The sequence below is a fragment of the Silurus aristotelis genome (genome assembly GCF_946808225.1).
Source record: "Silurus aristotelis genome assembly, chromosome: 5".
NCBI classification, from domain to species: Eukaryota; Metazoa; Chordata; class Actinopteri; order Siluriformes; family Siluridae; genus Silurus; species Silurus aristotelis.
Window position 1 is genome coordinate 6,842,599 of NC_139578.1, and position 20,534 is coordinate 6,863,132.

A 20,534-nucleotide genomic window follows, 5' to 3' on the forward strand; every position below is an offset into this window, starting at 1 on the left:
GGAAAAAAAATAAAAGAATGGTTCTAAAGGAAAGATCCCAGTGTTTAGGATTGAGGAACTGTGGTAATGTGGGATTCGGGGCTCCCCCCCAAACACCCTGGAGACCTTGTTAGGATCAATGACATCTTGTAGATGCACCAGGAGATTCTAAAAAGTAAATTTGCCTGCTTCTGACAAAGCTGCTATAACTGGTCAATGTTTGGAAATTCTGTTAGAACAATGATCTAAATTTTACGTCTAAATTCAAAGAATCAAGCTTTTGACATGTCTGTTTGTGTCCCATGACAAAAAAAAAACCATGTAGGATCACCTAAGAGGGAAGAAGAGATTCTCTTTCTCCAGCACATTTCTCTCATTCGTTTATAAGACATCAGTCTTACTAGGACTTACATGGAAACAGGATGTGACCCAAAATTCAAAATACAATCCACAGTGGCTTTCATCACTATCATCAATCAGTGCTGCAGAAGGGTCAAACACCCCTTTTCCAGACAGGAGGATATATCAACGTCCTGATCAAGCCTCAAGTGATACTATAAAGGTCCAGTGGGCCTCTTGTCTGAAGATTGAGGTTTCAGGTCCTGTCCAAAAAGACACAGATGGATTTCCTATTAAACACTTAAGATACATTGAGGGAATGCCCTTTAAAATGGAGTGACACATTTTTTGTTTTGCTTTTGAGCATAAAATCTAGCATAAGCAAAAAATTTAATAAACAAATAAAAGTAAGCGTGGACATGTCGTGCACCGACATGGTGAATAGAAATGAAGAATCTCATGGCTCGACGTATTCAGTCTACGCCAGGCCAAATAACGGCAGCCTGCGTCAGATGTCCTACAAATAGCAATGAAAGCTTGCCATTCATTTGTGTGTTTAATAAACCGCTGCCTCAGTGAGTAGCTGTGGTCGCACACCTGTGTTGACAAGTATGCTGTCCATTCGGCATTTTAGAACCGGCCATAAACATGGCCGCCCTACAGGCAGAAAGTGCTGCCAATGCCTGTTACATATCAACCTCCTGTAACACCAACAGTGCCAAATGTAGTGCGCACCCAATTCCTTCACACAAAACAGCTCAAAAGGGAAAACAGTAGATGAATTCATTCACACATTCTACACTCATATGAACAGACTGATTGGGGAAAATAGTTCTGCCTGTAGTAGCTATCTGCACTTTTTCTCTGCAGTTGTGTTCTTTCATGGAAAAGCCAAATAATTAAAGGCTGGATGATTCTGGTTAATTTTTTCAGAAGTGTCAGCAGTTAAAAGAGAAGTGAATATGAGATAAGTATCCCTGGATATAAACAGTTTGACTGCCCCCTAATGGCTACAGAAACACACTTGGAAAGTCATCGAATTAGTTGCTTAATTTTGACATTATATCTGTGATATTGTGATTAGTGTCTGAACTGGTTTGTAATACAAAATAGAAGTATGATCCACAGAACATAATTGAATGGTAATGAGAATTTATTATTTAAAATTGTAAAAATGCTAAAAGTATAGCTTTTTTGAAGAAGAAGAAGAAAAAAAAAAACCTTTTTTTTTTATACCCATGCATCACATCATTACCTTTTAAGCTGTTGTGTCGATGCAAAGTGTTTTGGTGAACTGAGACATTTAGATGCTGATGTCCCAAACTTTGATGCTTTCACTTCTGCTTGTTGACTGTGGTGTGGTGGGTCATTTCTAATACAAGAGATCCGTCATAATCAGTGTTACCTTTTGGTCTTTTGTCTACGTTTTACATAATAGTAGTAATAATAGTTTCACTCTCTTCCTTGCCTGATTTATACCAATGCCCTACCTCTGGACGAAGTTATCTTAAATTGGAGATCACTCTGTGCAGCTGAGTATGGGTCCTCTTGACTCAATCACCACTGGCTCACTCATTAGGGATAAACTTATAAGGAACAAACTTACAGGCACTTAAACTTATACATTCTTATAACTTGAACTTCATCTCTGTAAACAATCTGTTAAAAGCATCATACATATAAAACTAAAAATTTTATTAAATTGTATTATTGGTGTTCACTGTGTTTATCATCTGACATTTTTACCTCAGCTAGTCAGGTCAGGTCTGTGTCTATCCACCAAACCAGTGTTTGTACTACAACTGTGAGCCAATTACAAGCCAAGTGTGTGATTTTAACAATGCTTCCTGTTCAAGCTTCTTTCTTGTCGATGCCAGATCTATGTAGTGGAATTAAGTGTTTCCAGAGACACAGGGCATTTTGAAGAGTCCTTTGTCAGCTGTGTAAGCAGTGTTTCAGCCTGGTTATGTACACTGCTTTTATATAGACTGTACCACAGCCTATCCACCCTCGTTTATGGAGTTTTTTTTTTTTTTGAGGTTTGTTAATTCATTGGGTTAAAGCACACCTGTAGCAAAGGAAAACGGACTGGCAATTTACATGCTTTCCAATCGAAGTGAACTGTGGCAAGTTTATCAGGTCCTTTCTGTGAGCTACTAATAAAACAAATGGATTAACTTCATGCTCTGGAATCGCAAATTTAATCACTGCTTCATGCCTGGGAATCTCCATTTAACAGAGGCGAGACGGATTGGTTCTGTAACCGCCCATCGCTGCTCAACTGAGAGGCAGAGTCAAAGAGCAGGAATGAAGAAGGCGATGGAAAGGGAACGTGCACAAAGAAAAAGCAAACAGAGGTCGCTGTGCTCGGTCGGACTCGCTGGGTGGTTCTGCCTGCTTATTTAGTCTGTGAAGGTGATGGGAACCGAGAGGCGGCTGCCGCCAATACTCTCTAAACCTAGAAAAATATTCATGTGGACAGACTGAATCCAGGGAGAGAAAAGAGAGTCAAACAAAGTCAGAGGCCAACAGATACACAAATGCTCAGGGGTCATATGAAACGCATTACTCGGCCGAGAAAATGCCTCATGTCGTTGTTTAAAAAAAATTTTTTAATTAGCTTTTAGGACACAGAACTAATGCAAAACCATGACCCATCATGGTGGAGAAAGAAAAAACAAAAAAAACAAAAAAAAAAATCCACTTTATAACTCTTATCTCCGACCACATAAATCCTACATGCAAGTCATTTTGTATTTCAAGCCATCACCCCTTAATATAATAACCCTATATGAACACGTAGCTTATTTGACCCTCCTACACTTTCACACCATGTGGAACAGCAATACCATGAACATGTAATTATTTGATTGGACAGCTACTGTTTTTCCTCCAAGTTAGCTACATACTAACACTAATACAGTGCAGTGGAATACTCGATGCGTATTGGTCAGTACTTTTTTTAGAATAGCTTCGCTTAAACAGTAATTCTGGCGATAAGGCAAATCACAGGTTGATAATGCACTCGTTCTGATACATTGTCTCAATAGTACAAGACTAATCCACCAGGACTCTTCTGGAAAACCTAAAATATAAAAAAAAAAAAAAGGGAGAAATTTGTTCCGATTTGACAAATCTGTGATATGAAGCTTTCAGTAAGGAGATATTTTACATTTAAGTAAGGAGTCTCCAATGTCCTAACTGTTACAGACGTAAAACTCTTAAATCTTAAAATCTGAACACTCATCCTCAAATAAGGAAAGAGAATATTGAAGAAACTTTGACATCTACCTTTGCTTTTGCTGCAATGTGGAGGAATCAAGATATGCTCTCAATTCCTCCCTCAGACACCATCTGCATAAAATCAGCATATTCTGTCATACGGCTCATCATGGATGGCAGACCATCAACTGAAATGTTGTCCCTGGTGATTCATCTTAATGTCAAGATCTTGAGTTAGCCCTGAACAACTCTCAGATCTCCCCCATTTCTTACACAGCCTTGTGTAAAGCATCTAGTCTCGTGTAATTTCAAGACTGGACTTCTCCAACTCACTCCTTTCAGGTCGACCTCAGCACACCATTCAACATGCTCGCTTAAGGAGAAAAAGAGAGAAAAATCCCTTTACATCATCCAGCATTGCACTATGCTCTTTGATTCTCTAAAACTGCTTGGTTGAACTCACCAGCACATAGTGTACAAGGCATCAAGACTCGTCTCTATTCTGGAGCCTAGGTGGTATAATGAACCGAGAAAAGATGCAATCATTCTGGTGCATTAAAATGTCTCCAAGCTGCCAATGCTGGGCCCTTGACCAAGGCCCTTAACCCTCATCTGTATGAATGAGAATTGTAAGTCACAGTAAATGTAAAATGTCACTAAGTGATGCACAGACATGCAGATTTGAACATTTTAGGCTTCCACAATTGAAAGAAATGTAATTAAAACAGAAGTCAACACGCTCCCCTTTAGTAGGGATGTGCATCTCCATAACCGAGGCCAACGCAATTGGAATCTCGACGCAAGCCAATGATATGATACATTAAAAGATGCAGATGAAGCGACTGCCCATGTGATGCGATTCATCCCCATTAAGATGCAGTGCAACAATGTGATTGGATGCAATGAGACTCAACATGGGACAGATTCGTTCGCTTTCCCCCCCCCCCCCCACCCGGAGACAGCAAATCACAAGTTTTTCTTAAATGCCTTCTGACTAACACGTGATACTTTTACAAACGGGCCTTTAGTGTGAAAAAAGGAATAAAGATTAATACAAAAAGGACACGCTACGCTCTTTGGCGCGTTGTGATGAGTCATGAAGCAGATGTGGTAATGAGAGAATGCACCAGACAAGGAATTCAAGCAGAAATCATTCTACGTATAAAATATTGGTCACCTTCTATATAATAAAATGAGCATCTAATATACATCATTTTTACAGATAACGTTAAAAACTATGCATCTCTGAATTCCTACCATCCATTCTCAATAGTAAATGCTTTTTCAAGTATAACGCTGCAGTCTTGCTACACATAAAAGAATATCCATGCGTCAACAGTTTAGAAACAGCAGTTAGTCGGATTAGGTTACACAAAGCCTTGCAATCCCAAGAGAGACAACTGGAGTGGAGCCGCCTTAAGCCCAGGCAGGAGCTCGTGGAAAGCGGTCACATGGAATAGTCCGACTTCCCGAAGTCAAAACTGCACAGCTCAACTTACACAACGCAGCTTTCCTAACACGTGACGTGAAAAAATGTAAACATGAGGTAGATTAGGAGCTGTACGTACTTTCAGGGGTTGACGTTTATTAAAAACGTCAAACCGTGATGAGACATACTTCATAGTTCTGAGATGTTTGAAAAAGCAAAAAAAATCTAGATTTGTGCCTTGATTCGAGTCATTTACATTTACAGCTATTGTAAAAACTGCAATCAAAAATACTAAGGCATTCACTTACGCATTGACAAAACAGTCAGCTAGTGTGATGCCGCAAGTCTCTGAAAGGATTAAATGCCCCCTCACATAAGAACCGAATGACTAAACAGGAAATCGTGCCACAAACTGAGCAACAGCCCGTTCCTTACATCATAAAATATTGTAAGGAAACATTCACCATTTAAGTGTCATATTGTAAACACAGTACGGAGTTGAAGCCTATACCTTAATCGTGCAAGACAGCGCTCTGTTTACATCACAAGACCACAGAGGAACCATTATCGATTTGTGCAGTCTGAACGTAAAAGGAACGATTGCATCCATTTTTAGATTTGCAATAACACGGGGGGGAATTTTTTTTAAAAAGTAATAAATCAGCAGTGTGGTCTTTGAATATGGTTTGGAGACGTACGTCTATTAAAAGGGGAATGGGTTTGTGGAATGCCACCCAGAGAGCAGAATAGTGTGTGTTCAGGGGTGGGTGGTGTTCTTGCAAAAGTGGTTGGACTGGTGGGCCTCACACAGAGACACAGGGCCACCCAGTTTCAGGCTGGTTTGTTTATTTTTTTTTCAATCATTTGGGGGAAAAACTGTTCAGCGCGGGCTGTTTAGTAGGTCTTTGATTAGTTGTCTCGTCTTTGGCTCAATTCCTATTTACAAGTTCCAAGGAGTTTACACATGCCCTATGTGTAAACTCCTTGGAACTTGTAAATAGGAATTGTATTTGTTAAGGGTCAAGGAAGAACGTAATTGGTTTAATATAAGCAACGGTTTTGAGAAACGATACAGAAGTGGTTGATAGAAAGTCAACATCATACAACAGAGGACATCAAACCCATGCCAGACTATAGTGCATAAAAAAAAATTAATTATGAACATATTCCTATTATGTTTTTGTACTTTCTGAAACAAAACATTCCTTTCAGATACTTTATATTTTTACATGCATTTTCTTTTTTAATAAAAGTTGAAGAATTAGGCACCAGTAAACACAAAACAGTAAAGGATCATCTATGCTGACTATTATAAACTGAAGCCTTATACAATTTCTCCTCCTGTTATAAACAGTGCTTCACTTTTTCTAACAGTGCAGATGGGATACAGAGTTTAGATTTCTCAATGACGATACGACAAAAGTAAAAACTGAATATTTTGAGCAGTGCTAATATATACACAAGTATATAATTTAATAGTACAGTACTATAGATTGCTCAGTTTTGCTAAACCATGTAGTGTAATTTGTTAAATTACAGTACACTACACGTTACTGATTATTCTTTAAGACTCCTGGAACACAATTCGTATTGTTAACAATTCAGAATTGGGAAGAAAAAAAGAAAAGAAAAGAAAAAGGGTAAGGCAATCTGTCATAAGTAAACATTTATTCAGTGAATAAGAAGGTTTATAATATGACAACACAAACATCCAAACAAATTGTAATTGAACTTACAAGGGAACTTTGAGTTATCAAGGGACAGGTTAACAGTACACAGTAACATTTAAAACAACGGCATTAACATGGATTTTTCTTCGGGTTGCAGGTCATGCCAGGTTGGGTGATCTGGCTTTTATTGCCTCAACAGCTGTTCTCACAGCATTGTAAGATCCTACATGAAGTAAAAAAAAAAAAAGAAAGAAAGACAGCAAAAACTCTAATTTATTATTTTTTACATGCCTGGGTGATGACATTTCTGTTAGACCTCGATTATGGAACGAACCTTGGAGTCTCTCCATGTAAGCGTCGATAGCTGCAATTCCGCTCACAATATCATAGGCAGTCTCCTCCATAGATTGGCCAATTTCAGCAGCACCCTGAGGGGCAGACAAATGGCATGTGACAAGCATGTGAACAAAGTGGAAAGTGGTTACACACCTCTCAGAGGCATATGGTGTGCAGAAGCACAGCTGGGCGAGTCATTTAGCCGAATTCGCAAACTAAAATAGTGTGAATCTACACACCTTTAGATCTTCGTAGAATCGATCTTCGAGTTCAGACAACTGGGCCATGACTTCATATTCTGCAGAAATACCCTCCTGTATAAAAAGTGGTCAGAAATCAAATTAAATAAAACCGGTTTACTTTCAAACTAATCATAATGCATAGGGTTTAATGAGGACATTTTTATCCAAAAGACATCTTCACTCTGTACAATTAAATTGTCTTTAAGCTGAGACAAAGTTACCTCCTCCACAGAACTGGTGCCCTCCTCCGCCGAATCCTCAGTTAATTTAGTGTTCTGTGCAGTTCCTTTCGGCAATGAATTCAACTCCTTCACCCTACCAGCAGGAGACAGAACCAAGTGTGAAGCCAACACTAGCCACTAGAGGGACCCTTAAGACAACTCTTTTTTGCAACAGAAAGAAATTAGATGCACTTTCAAATATTAAGAAAGCTGGCTGTACTGTACCTGTCTGCATACCGGAGTGTGTTTAGAGTGTATTCACAAAAACTCATCCCGGGTGAGATCATGGCAATCTAAAAGGCACATCAATAATGTGCTTAGGGTCATCTCAATTTATATCCAATTCTATTGAATTACACCATGTGACCAATAATTTATTAATGGCTCTTTATGGTGTAGTCACATTTAAATTGTGTATTAAATTAAACTGCTGCATAGATACTACATTAAAATCAGTTAATAATTTCATTTGTAATCACTGTTAGATGTTTGGTCACTGAACAAAATGCATATGTTCAGGAATTAATTTTAACATTACCAATAATATTAGATTATGTTATTTGCCAAATTTGCTTATTCATTAATCACAGCTAATGCAGCAGGTTATAAAAACTTAAAATTTAATGAAAAGTCTCCCCCCGATAGTCAAAAGCTGTTGGCTTTACAGTGCTTGACAAAATGATCTTCCTTGCATACGAGCCAGCTCTAATTACCATACATGTCCTGGAGTTCTCGCCTATGAAGGAGTCTCTGAGCACCTGGGTGAGCTTACTCATCCGGAAGGGGATGTGTTCGCTGTTCAGCCCCAGCGATCGGATGCATTCCTGGAAATCAGTAATTAAACAAAGTCTGACACTTTCACAGCATGCATTCCTCATCCTAGGCAAAACTGATGCCAATAATAGTGTCTGGCTCGCTACCGTGATTAATCAGCTTTAAATGACCTTTTATGAGGGGGAAGAAAAACTCTAGTCCCTGATTAAAAATTAAGAGACAACCATTGGCACCGTCTACAAAAGTGAAATGCAAAAAATGCATAGAGAAAATATCTAGAATTTACGGTCAACCCCCATAATTCACGGTTTATTAATGTATTAATCAATACATTATTGTATTATTCATTTTGAGTGACAAAGCATTTATATCCATTAGTTCACATTTACTGCTGAGTATGCATTAAAAAGAAACCAACTTACTGGTGTAATGTCTAAATTAATTTACTAAGGCACCATAAGGGGCTGTCCCCCTGTAGGGGCTGGTCTTAGAACTTAACCCGCGCAAATTCTGGAGGACCACTGTATAGGCCGTTTAATTACAGCACAACAGAAAAGGCCTAGACTAAAAAGATTCAGGGCCTACATGAGACTACCGGGAAGCCATACAGTACCTTCAATGCCAGAAGACTGCGATTGATCTCTGCCGTCTCCACCATAGTCTGCCGATCATTGCTGCTGACGTCTGTGCCCCGCTCATTCCCTGCCAGGTCTACCAGAGAGAACTTTCCATGAAGCAGCTTATTCCGCCTCAAGATAACCTGCAAGATGGCATGGGAACGGGACGAGTTGGCATTGGCAAACGTCTGGCCGGATGTTCTACAAGAGAGGGGCAAACAAGCCATCCAATTACTCAAGAGCATAGTTCTTAAAGTGTACACAACTTCACTCAAAGCCCTCATTTGGACCAGATCATGTCTCATCCCCAGATAATACTGGAGATCATTAACTGCGGTTATGGTGAAACTACTGACTTCAGTCAGATCAGTCTGAGCAGCAGGAAGCATTGATCAGTTAATGGGTGCTTTAGTTTTACCTGCATGCACTGCCCTTCTCAATCATCTTTATAACATCTTCAACTGATGAGACAGGCATTTCCTGCAGACCAACGACCTGCACCTGCTGGTTTTCATCTTCTAGAACACGCAGCTTTGCCTTCTTATTCAGCAAGTCAAAGACCTGAAAACACAAGTTGCTAAGGGTTATAAGATATTTCAGCTAAGAGGCACAGGCGGTTTAGCGGTCATAAGTCTAAAATCATAGGAGGGTGTTGAAACAAATCAGTTAAAATAGCAAAAAATAAATAAATGTTTTTTTTTAACTACAATAAAATTTACTAATCGTTAGTTTAAAAAGGACTGTTTTATTCTCACAGGGATTTATTAGACATTCTCACGCAAGACTTAACTACACCATAACTCATAGCTACACCAGTCAAACAAAGCTAAAGACAAGGGAGCATGAGAAGCTCTTGAATCTTTAACCCTGTATGTATGAAGCTTTAAATTTGACTAGTGTCAACAAAAGCGTAGTGCTGATAAAAGCACTACCCTGGAACAGGTGAAATCAACACAAAATTAAGATGGACCACTATGTTCAAAGGGCATTTTTATTTGTATTGCTTTACACACTTAAGCATGAACCTCGTTTAAATCACTTCACACACTGCAGCTGTTGCAATGGTGTTGATTCCTTTGGATAGTAAGACCAATCCTTGATAGGAATGGGGCATTTAAAGCACTGAGTATTTACAGTTGCTACTCAAAATATAAGCAAACCAAGTGGATAAATTAGACATGTATTAAATCCTGTTTACACACCTTGCCATTGTAGATCTCAAAAAAGCTCACGTATGGGCACAGATCAGCATATCTTTTCTGCTGCAGGAACGCAAACACATCCTGGGCTGTATATGAGGAAAACAAATAAATAAAAAAAAGTGTTTGATACAAAACGAATTTGTAATCGTTTGCAAAGAGATGTCATTGTTTACAAGGCACCTGCCAATGCATAGATTCCTTTGGAGCTGTTCTGGGCCTTTCCTGAAAAGTCTCCACCCATCGTCTACAAGGACAGGAAAAAACAAAAAAGTAAGGATTTCTCAGTTATACAACAAAGGCACTTTGAAGAAGACTGACAGTATACCTACATGTGTCTTTCCACTCCCGGTTTGACCGTATGCAAAACACGTTGCCCTTCCACCCTTAAAAATAGTCTTAACTAGAGGTTTGGCAGAGAACCTGGAAATAGGATAGAAAAGTGTTCATTAGAAAGGTATACGCGTCTTCAAAAGTGTGTATACACAATGGATGAGGACCAGAACAAGAGGATTCTCATTACTATGATGCATCTGCTATGTATTGTGATTAACCGCCACTCCCAGTAGTCAGCTATCTTAAGCTACTGTTTTTCCCCCCCTCAAATAAAGAAAACATGGTCTTAGAAAAAGTTACAGCAACCATTATTTTACCGATACCAAGCAGATCCAAACGAGATGAACTGTGCTTTATTAATTTTTTAAAGCGTTTTCAATATTCATCTGTTTTTATAATGGGCACAAATAAAAAAATAAAAAAAATAAACTTCATTTCGGTTTCCAAGAAAGTCTTTGCCAACAACGTACCCTGTCTAGATCTCACAGGGAATAATATCACACACCTCCATGTTTGCATCCCTTGAATTCATAAAGCAGACAAGACACACCCAGTTACCTGTAAACTAAATCGTTGCTGGCATCTTCATCAAATGAGTAATCAAAGTGGAAAGACTGGTTGTCAAGGTACTTGGTGAGATCAACTTTCTGCTTGGGTTCATGGAACAGGAGGACTCCGTTTCCTGGGATTGTCACCACATCAATCTCTTTCTTAGCCAATTCTGTAGAGGGGAGAAAAAAAAAAAAGGAAAAAAAAAAGTCTTGTAGAGAATATTATAGTAATAAAAAAACACTAAAGATAATATAAATAACATCCCTTTATAGCTACTCTTAATTTAAACATTTAAAAAATGTTTACCTTTTTTATTTAGAGGCCGCTTGCGAACACACACACAGATTCTGTGTAGTTCAACCTTTAACACATGTATTTCAGATTTATTAAATATTCACTAAAATACATAAGCAAAATGCATGGACAGTTTTTAAAGTGGATGGTGTAGGGACACAATGTTGATCTACTTACAGGGTCACTCAAATACAACGGAACTTTCTCCACGGTCTCACGATAATCTTCAATCATCTGATAGAACTGCTTGTTGGGGCGATTCATATCCCCGTACTGAGGATAAATGGAAACATGAGGAGGTAGCATTGTGGCCTATTAAAACATTTTGTTTTCCAATTTACTACATACCTTTCCTTTCTTGGCATGAGTTTCTGGGATTTTAGCTGGAATGGACAGCCTTTTGTTTGTAATTTTGCTTAATTCTGGAACTCGTGAAAGGCGTTGGTCTAAAACACAAAGCAAGGGGTAGTACTAATGCAAATGATTTGCCAATCAACAAAATGTACATAATAAAGGGGATTCGGTTTCATCTTATTTTCTGACTTGCTATTACAAATCAGCCTGACAACTGCATTAGCAAAGAAGTCGCTTTGATCGAAGTCTCATAAGCAGAATAAAATTTGCACTCAACCAGCACAAATATAAAACAAGGGATCCGAATGTGCAAGCAGAATGCACTCAACTTACTAGCAGCGGGCGCAGGAGCGCATTTTGAGGCTTCGCTTTCCGACACTGCTTCAATTGCAGGAGGCAGAGATGGGGGTTTTGCGACTTGTCTTTTTGGGTAACTTGGTAATCCTGCCGTGATGCGAAATAAAGTTATCGAAATCCATATAAAACGTTGCTGCTGTGTGCTTTCAATATCACAACGATTAAATATTACTAAAATATTAAGAAATCTCCCATTACACTGCCCTAAAAAAAGCTGTAATGGCTTAATTTTTTTTGCCATAAATGTATAACTATTGTTGTGGATTAGTAGCTGTTCCTAAACAGCTGAATAATGTAACAGAGCTCCAGTTTTCCAACAGCCACTTTAACCACCCGAGTATAAATCAGTTATTAAATCCCTATCCATTTATTGATCATTAAAAGCACAGACGCAGTATCTCAGTTGTCAAATTTGTTGCACCAAAAAAAAAAAAAAAAAAAAAAAAAAAGCAAGAACAGTGTTGAATACTACATCCATAAACCTTAGATAATAGAATTAAATGTCCTTTGCAGTTCAATGGTGATACAAAATGTAATATTCATCATACCGTAATTTCCGGACTATAAAGCGCAACTATTTTTATTTTTAACATAAATAAGCCGCACCCGTCTATAAGCCTACACTAATGTACTTTACACAGGCTTTAACGAAAGACAGTGTGAATAGCATGCCACTGCATTTTTTCCGCTATTACTGCATGTGTTCAAGACGAGGATTATGTCATTATTTTCTGATGCTGATTTCTAAGTTTCTTTGACTAACCCGTAACGCTGTTGCCAAGAAAAATAAAAAAGCACGAGTTTTGGAAACCTGTCTGTGCTTATATGATTTCTGTTGTAACTGGAGTTAGCGAGCTCTCCCTTCACCCAGACTCAACACGTTACAACGGCTTGTATCTAAACAGTAGCCGACCAAGAAAGTCATTGTTCACTGTCTTCCTCCTTCCTTTCACAACTATTTCTCTCGGGAGTTTATCTTTTGGCATCGTCGTGCGTTTAAAAAAAAAAAGTCTCAGCTTTTTCCATGCAGACAATTAATGATAGTCACAGAAATGCGCTGGTTCCATTACCTTTCATTTATTTAAAAAAAGCATTTAAATTCTTTTGATCACAGAAAATTAATGAGTCGCAGTCAAGTGAAATCCTTTGCCCAAAAAGATTAAGAACCCTAGCTAGATAACGAGCACAGTTACAGAAAAGCCTTTGCCACATGATTACCCACAAAGCGCTGCACTGACCTGAGGCTCTTGGAATAGTAGATGAAGGCTGCTCCTGACTGGGAGCGTCATCAGCAAGTGACACGCCAGCAGATGGAATGGCTGGTGGTCGAAACAGACAAGTCTGCCGAGTGGTCATTCGTCTGGAGACTGGAAGGAAAGTTAAACGATTTAGAGTAGGGCAAACTATAAAAAATTATATAATGGGTTCAATAAACCTGGCAAGTCGATTCGATTAATTAATCAGTGCATTTTCTGTATCAGATAATCCTGATTACTGGGGCTAATAATTACAGTGAATTTCACCACTGGTAAGAAAGGGCTGCAGTCATGTGCTGATATTACATCAATATAATATGGACAACTCTATCTTTAACTTATGGATGGCCATGACAAATACAGATACCATTTAATTTTTCAAAGCACAACTTATGAACTAAGTCAAATGTAGGAAGCATCCACGCAGAGCGCTAGTGTTAATAAAGCACATTCAGTGACAAGTGTTTAAATTGTTGGGGAGGTAACTTGTGCTAACACTGCAAATTTGCTGCAAAGAGATACAGCCAAAAATCACCTTCATTTGGCTAAGCCACTGTTATTCTATACTTTGTTACATTTACCCTTCAAAGACAATTAAAACAATGTACAGGATCAAAGCACGTAAATAAAAAAAAATTATGGATCTGAAAATTAAAGTTTTCAAATTTAGACCAATAAATGAAGCAGCATATCTGTGTTCTAGACAAAAGGTCAGCTGGTTTAAACGAATAAAACATAATAAAAAGATCAGCACTGTAGCCAGGTGATCATGAATAAGGAAAGACATGATTTAGACTTCAATGTATATACACCGACCAGGCATAACATTATAACATCATGACCGTGAGTGAATAACACCGATTATCTCTTCATCATGGCACCTGCTAGTGGGTGGGATATATTGGGGTCATGAGCAGCCAAGGCTCATTGATGCACGTGGGGCGTGAAGGCTGGCTTGAGTGGTTCGATCCAACAAAAAGTGCAGCTCAAATTGCTGAAGATGCTGTTAATGCTCGACAAGTCAGGACTGTTTTGGCAGCACAAGGGGGACCAAAACAATATTAGGCAGGCGGTCATAATCGTATGCCTGATAAATGAGGCCCATTGTGCCAAGATAGTGCTTTTTTATTCCGTACCTTTGGTATTGGTGATACATTTATAAAAAAGTGTACACTCAATTGTTTTACTGTTACTCAGCCAACTTCATTTTAATTCAATTTCTATTAATTTTATTGCTGCCAGAGTTTTAAGTAGCAGCCTCACAGATTATAGTCATTTAGGTTATATGCAAAATGATAGCTCCCAACACTGAGTGTTGATCACACAATCAGCACATGACTTTTGCATAGAAAGGAGGAAACACCAATGTTTAGTGCAACCCAGAGGTTCTCAACCGTTGAGAGGTTCTCAAACTCAACGCTCAGTTTTATTTCACTTAAACATTACCTCATTTGACTCTGCATATAATCACCAGAAAACAAAAACCCCATACAAGGTTGAGAACCTCAATCAACTATTAGGATCAATTTTTGATTTATGAAGTCCCATCAAGAGTGTATAAGACAGAAAGGGAGCCATGAAACATACAAACCTGGCTCCTCAGAGGGACCAGCTGGAGGGGCCACTTCAAGCAGGAAACACACATTAACGTTATACAGCTCCAAATGCATTGCAATGCTTAAAAATTTCCTCTACTGAACCAAATGAAAAACCCACTTACACTCTGAAGGGGCAGGTATCTTTGATGACTTGGTAGTCTGCTCAGATTTCTTAAAAAATAAATATTAAATAAAAAAAGGAAAAGGATGGTTATTACAATTGAAAACAATGCCTATATTAATACACACAACATTACAGCAATAAATATCAACTATGTGGAAATGCTCAAACCAAAACTGTTTGAAATGGCCATCACAAAAAAAAACAAAAAAACAAAAAAAAAAAAACAAGGCAGTTGTATAAAAGTCAGTTCAATAACCAAAAATACAGCTCAAATAATTTTGGTCCATCATTGCTGGTTAAAGACACATTGAAAAGCAGTCAGAAAATGGCACATGGAGCAAGATATAGGAAACTATTAAGATAAAGCAAAGGAAATTGAGCATGTGTTCCAAGTAGGCAAGGCTCAAGCAGGCTAAAACTCCTTGCCAAATGTGCAGCAGGTTATGCATCAAGTATTGTAGTTGCTTTTGAAGTTTTTTGCAAGCATAGTAGCAACAGATTAGACAAATCAGTGTATGGAATGTAAAACTACAATAACTGATTAGCATACAGTATAAAGACTAGTACATATACACAGTATAAATTTTTTTTTTTTTAAGTTTAATTGACTCTAAACACGAAACCGTGTACATCAACAGGGACTACCCGCACCCCGAAACAATACTGCAATTATTGATAAACCAGCCTTTGAATTCCAATCCATGAGATCCATGACGTACATCCAAGGCCAATCCACAATGTGGTATAAATTGTGGAATGTGTAAAAAATGTGGTTATATAGAGAAGCGATAAAGACGGAAAAATGTGGTAATTTAATGTGGATTATGACACTTAAAATGCTCCTCTTTGATTTGATAAAGTAACCAGGGCGTTCTTTAATGCACTTGCACTAAAGAAACTAAGAAAATTTAAACTGGCCTATAACACCAATGCGAATGTTCTAGATGCAGGAACGTAAGATAATTAACAGTGATCATGAGAAAATAAAATAAATACAATGCACAGCCTCTTAGGACTTCCATAAGGAGCGTGTAGCCATGTTACTATGACAATTTGTTTTTGTGGCGGAACATTAGGCGAAAGGGTTTGACTGCTATCTGTGTCTAGGGTTGAAATTATGGGAATTTTCAAGAAACGAATGGGAATATATGGGAATAAACTAGGAATTTACAAAATTGCCAATAAAAAGGGAACTTAAATAATAAAAGATGTAATGCAATTTCAGTCAAATTTCTACCCTGCATATAAATCGATCACATGCACACAGTACCCTTACTGCAGGGTTAATAAGTCCATACCCCCTACATGCACTGTGCATTCCTCAAAAACACTGAATTTCCCAAAATAAAGTCCAAAATGCCCTTTTTGGTGAGTATTTACATTATATTTATTTTTTTATATTTACTGTACTAGTTTGCATGCATGCCATCTTATGACGAGCAACCGGTTGCACAATCGCCTCGTTTGCATCACGTACTAATGGATTCAATTAAAGCGGTGCGAACACTAAACCTAAAAGCAGCAAATATCAGCCGCAGTAAACAATTACAGTTTTAGTCACTGTTGTGGTGTTCAGCAAATGCTTATGCATTTGTACACCAAATCTTTTTTTTGTAATTGGGCCTGCAAGTTTTATTTATCTACAGAAACAAAAAACCCTGCATGAGTGAATTTGTTCAAAGGAGAAATCCCCTACGCACTAAACAAGCAGCCAATATAAGCTTTAAAATTATTTTAATTAAAAAGTGTTACTCTGTGGCTTTTGCAGTTTTTTTTTTAAGTACACATACATAAATAGCCTGAATTTGGGTTTTATATTAATATAAACGCAATTTTATTTTAAAATCCAAATCTTAATACGTTTATATTTATTATTGTACATGTACAGTTTATATACATTTTCCAAAATTTCTAATAAATTCTCATACATTTTTGGTGTTGCCAACTTTACCAATAATTTTGCCCCCATTTACACTTCTATCTAAACCTTTGTGTGGTGTTGAATAGATAAATGTGCATGCAATTCAATGCTAGCTAACGCTTATCTCATTCATATTAAGTTTTAATTCATGTCGTGTTGGTTTTAGATCACAGTACATATCCGCGAGTTGTCAGTATCCAGCCTTCACTGCTGTAATCCGAGGATCACGTTGCGTTTTGTTCTGAAATCGAAACACTAATTTCTGACAGCAAGTTATTTCCTGGTCTGAGAGCACAAACCACATGGTCCTAGTCATTATTCTGACTTTTTTTTACTCGCAGGAATAAATAAACTGTCGCAACATCACTGTGTTTAAGCAGTCTGCCGACAATGCTTTGAATAGGCACGCTAGTTAATTGGAAACGTCCAAGGACCAAAGACATCACATGAACAAATAGCTGTTGAAATAGTCTATAGTTTTTTTTTGTCAAAGTAGTTCTCTTTTTTTTATCTTTTAGAATTAAGGCCAAGAAGTTCTACCATGGGCTCATCAGACCAAAACACATTTGGCCACATGACCATGAATACTTGCCAGGTTTTCCTGCACCTCATTTACTGTTGCTGAATTTTTTCTCTTGGCAGGTCACCTAAAGTTTCTGTATACTAATTTGATACATTTTGGAAAGACACACTGTTCTCAATAATGTCACATTGGTACACCGTTATCTCTACCAAATGATGGCCTTTATTGTCCCAAGGTACATCAAATTTCTTTTTATAAATATTTTTTACCTCTTCTAATCTACACTTTTTTTTTTTAAATCAGAATCACTTAATGACCGGTGCATGATTTACTTTTGAACTTGAGTTTGGTTAAGTTTGAGTACAATCACATGGCTCATAAAATGTGTGCAAACTTGAGCAAGCAGGCTATTGGCAAGTTTTGGCTTTTTTTGGGTCTATAAAATATTTGTCAAGGTGCGTGACGTTGGAGTGACGTGGGGCCGCCTTCCCGTGGGCTCACCACCTGCAGGAGGGACCGTAAGGGACGGTGCTGTGAGGATTGGGCAGCAGTCGAAGGCGGGGGCCTGCTTAGACTGCTGCCCCCGCGACCCGAATTACAGATAAGCGGGAGAATATGAATGAATGAAAATATTTGTTTTCCCCTTCCTGGTTGTTAAAAGTGGAAGATGAAAATTTTGTAGGTCTTATTATTATTATTTTTTTTTTTTTTACACAGTCAAAATAGGGTTTCTCAGCAACAGTATAAATCCATCAATCAAACTCACTTTCTCGACTTTAGGTGCCCGTACAGGCTTCGGGGCTGGAGCAGTAGGAGGTCCTGCTTGCTGTGGTGATTTTAAGTACTCGATGAGATCAGCATTGAGATGACAGATGTCACTCATGTCAATCTAGTGCACACAACCACCAATATGAGTAAAAAGCAAAACACTTACAGCTATAGATACTGATTCACAAACACACATCACTCAGGAAGTGGGGAGTATTGCAAACCTCTTTTCCTTTGGTCACTTCTTTCTCGTTCCACTCCACATGAACTGTTGACTTTGCAGCGTTGACTGTTTTTACTGTTGCACTGTGAACTCGTCCTGCACACATACACAACACAGAGGGAGATTTCACTTTTAGGATTGATTAGGACTTTAATATCAGCAGTCTGCTACAACAACTAAGGTCCACAGTTTGCAATAACAGTTATGCATTTTCATGATCATTACTTAACAATAAACCTCAACAATGACAACTAATGAATTAACATTCAGCACCACCCAGATGAAGACTGGTTCCCTATTGAGTCTGGTTCCTCTCAAAGTTTGTTCCTCAGAACATCTCGGAGTTTTTCTTTGCAATTCTCACCACTAGCTCACTCATTATGGATAAACTTAGACACTAAACCTACTCACGCCAACTTTATAACTTTATAATCTCTTTAAAACTGCTTTGGGACAATGTCCATTGATAAATATGCCCTACAAATTAATACACACACACGGACACACACACACACACACGCGGACACACACACACACACACGCGGACACACACACACACACACGCGGACACACACACACACACACACGGACACACACACGGACACACACACGGACACACACACGGACACACACACGGACACACACACGGACACACACACACACGGACACACACACGGACACACACACGGACACACACACGGACACACACACGGACACACACACACACACACACGGACACACACACACACACGGACACACACACACACACACGGACACACACACGGACACGGACACACACACGGACACGGACACACACCAAGAAAACCCTTAGCTCCCTTTAGCTTCGCTGCTAACTTTCTATTCTATTTTACTTCTTTTACCGTCACTGCGGCTGATTTTGACAACGAGTCCAGCCAGTAGGGTCACAGTTTCTGCGTCCATTTCACCTCCTTAAAAGAAACTCCAACTTAAAAACAAGAAATAAAACCCAACACGTCCGCCGACTCCACACAGCTAGCCTGCGGTGTATACGGGCAAAAATCCTAACCGCCAAGCTTTTAAAATACGTCAGCGGAAGTTGTTCATCCAACCGGAAGTAGCATGGAAGAGTAACGCCCATGTCGTCTAATTAAAGAAGCTGTTGTAGAAGTCAAGCTGCAGGCCATTTAATGCATTATAGGCAACAGGAGAAATGTAGGAGCTGCAGTTATTGAGGTCTAAAATGGACTGGACAGAACTAGATTTATATATATAAACCCCAAAGAGATGAAATGATAAACTCTGAATACCTTGTTTTGATTAGTGTTGTATGTTGTTGTATGTAGCACCAGGGTTCAGGAGGAACGTTGTTTTGTTTCACTGTGTAATGCGTCAGCTATATATGGTTGAAATGACAATAAAAGCTTCTTGACTTGACTCGGCTTGTTATTTAATATTATACAATCAGTACACAGGCTCTCGCAGGGTGCAATGGTTGCAGCAATGTGGAATGCTGCCGCTCATGCTACTTTATTATAAAAATCACTGTATATATGTAAGATATGTAAAATACATTACCTAGACTTTGGAAGGTGATCACATGCAAATAAGAGTCTACAAATAGTATATTGGTGAGCTGAGGTGAGGAAGAGCTCTCGGCTTCTTCACTTCATTGCGGCTTGCTGGCAATTATAGGCCAACTCTGCAATTCAGCAATTTTAACAATAAAAAGACCAGAATAATTCAGAAATGTTATTTACAACACATCTCAGAGAATAATTCTTTTTTTTGATTTTTTAATAACTAAAAATATTTAATTTTCACATTTTGTGTATTTTTAATTTTAATATAACAGGAGGGGCACTACCTCCTCACCTGCCTCTTCTGACTGCACGTCTTCGATCATGTAATCACTGTGATTTATTAAAACCTCGATGTTTCCTGACGTTGGTTAATTGATTGAAAAAATAAGTTTTTGTGTTGTGTGCAAATTTATACAGTAGACTGGAACAGCCAATTGAATCAATATTCAAGATTTTTTTTACAATCAGGTATAATTCCTACACCTTTTTAAAGTAAAGAATCTAGATTAAATTTGTTCTCGATATGTAAACACAAACACAAACACAATCATTCGCATTCAGTCCTTTATGCAGAACAGTAAAACCACAAACTGTTTCACCATCAACTTCAGAGCTGTGCTTTTAAATAAGGTTTATTT

At 38.3% G+C, this 20,534-nt stretch overlaps 1 protein-coding gene and 1 long non-coding RNA gene across 5 annotated transcripts; both read right to left on the reverse strand.

Moving 5' to 3' along the window:
* Positions 1-3,076: 3,076 nt before the first annotated feature.
* On the reverse strand, positions 3,077-4,140 carry LOC310726415. The gene is made up of 4 exons (XR_014533750.1): positions 4,004-4,140; positions 3,874-3,913; positions 3,610-3,742; positions 3,077-3,403 (listed from the first exon to the last, which is right to left on the reverse strand). It is a non-coding gene; the product is annotated as an uncharacterized lncRNA (long non-coding RNA).
* Positions 4,141-6,620: 2,480 nt separating this feature from the next.
* On the reverse strand, positions 6,621-19,416 carry kif2c (kinesin family member 2C). 4 transcript variants are annotated; one of them, XM_083541732.1, is made up of 22 exons: positions 19,216-19,415; positions 18,336-18,430; positions 18,110-18,232; positions 14,898-14,946; positions 14,769-14,801; positions 13,160-13,288; positions 11,898-12,008; positions 11,559-11,656; positions 11,388-11,483; positions 11,223-11,277; positions 10,923-11,085; positions 10,361-10,451; positions 10,212-10,275; positions 10,032-10,117; positions 9,248-9,390; positions 8,826-9,030; positions 8,152-8,262; positions 7,664-7,731; positions 7,439-7,532; positions 7,215-7,289; positions 6,974-7,067; positions 6,621-6,862 (listed from the first exon to the last, which is right to left on the reverse strand). In XM_083541732.1, the coding sequence occupies exons 1-22, from the start codon at positions 19,274-19,276 to the stop codon at positions 6,798-6,800; spliced, it is 2,109 nt and encodes a 702-aa protein (XP_083397858.1). In that variant the 5' UTR covers positions 19,277-19,415; the 3' UTR covers positions 6,621-6,797. The 4 variants fall into 4 exon arrangements, with proteins under 4 accessions (XP_083397858.1, XP_083397860.1, XP_083397859.1 ...); XM_083541734.1 differs by lacking the exon at positions 11,898-12,008 and having other exon boundaries at positions 19,216-19,416; XM_083541733.1 differs by lacking the exon at positions 14,769-14,801.
* Between the last annotated feature and the right edge of the window lie 1,118 nt (positions 19,417-20,534).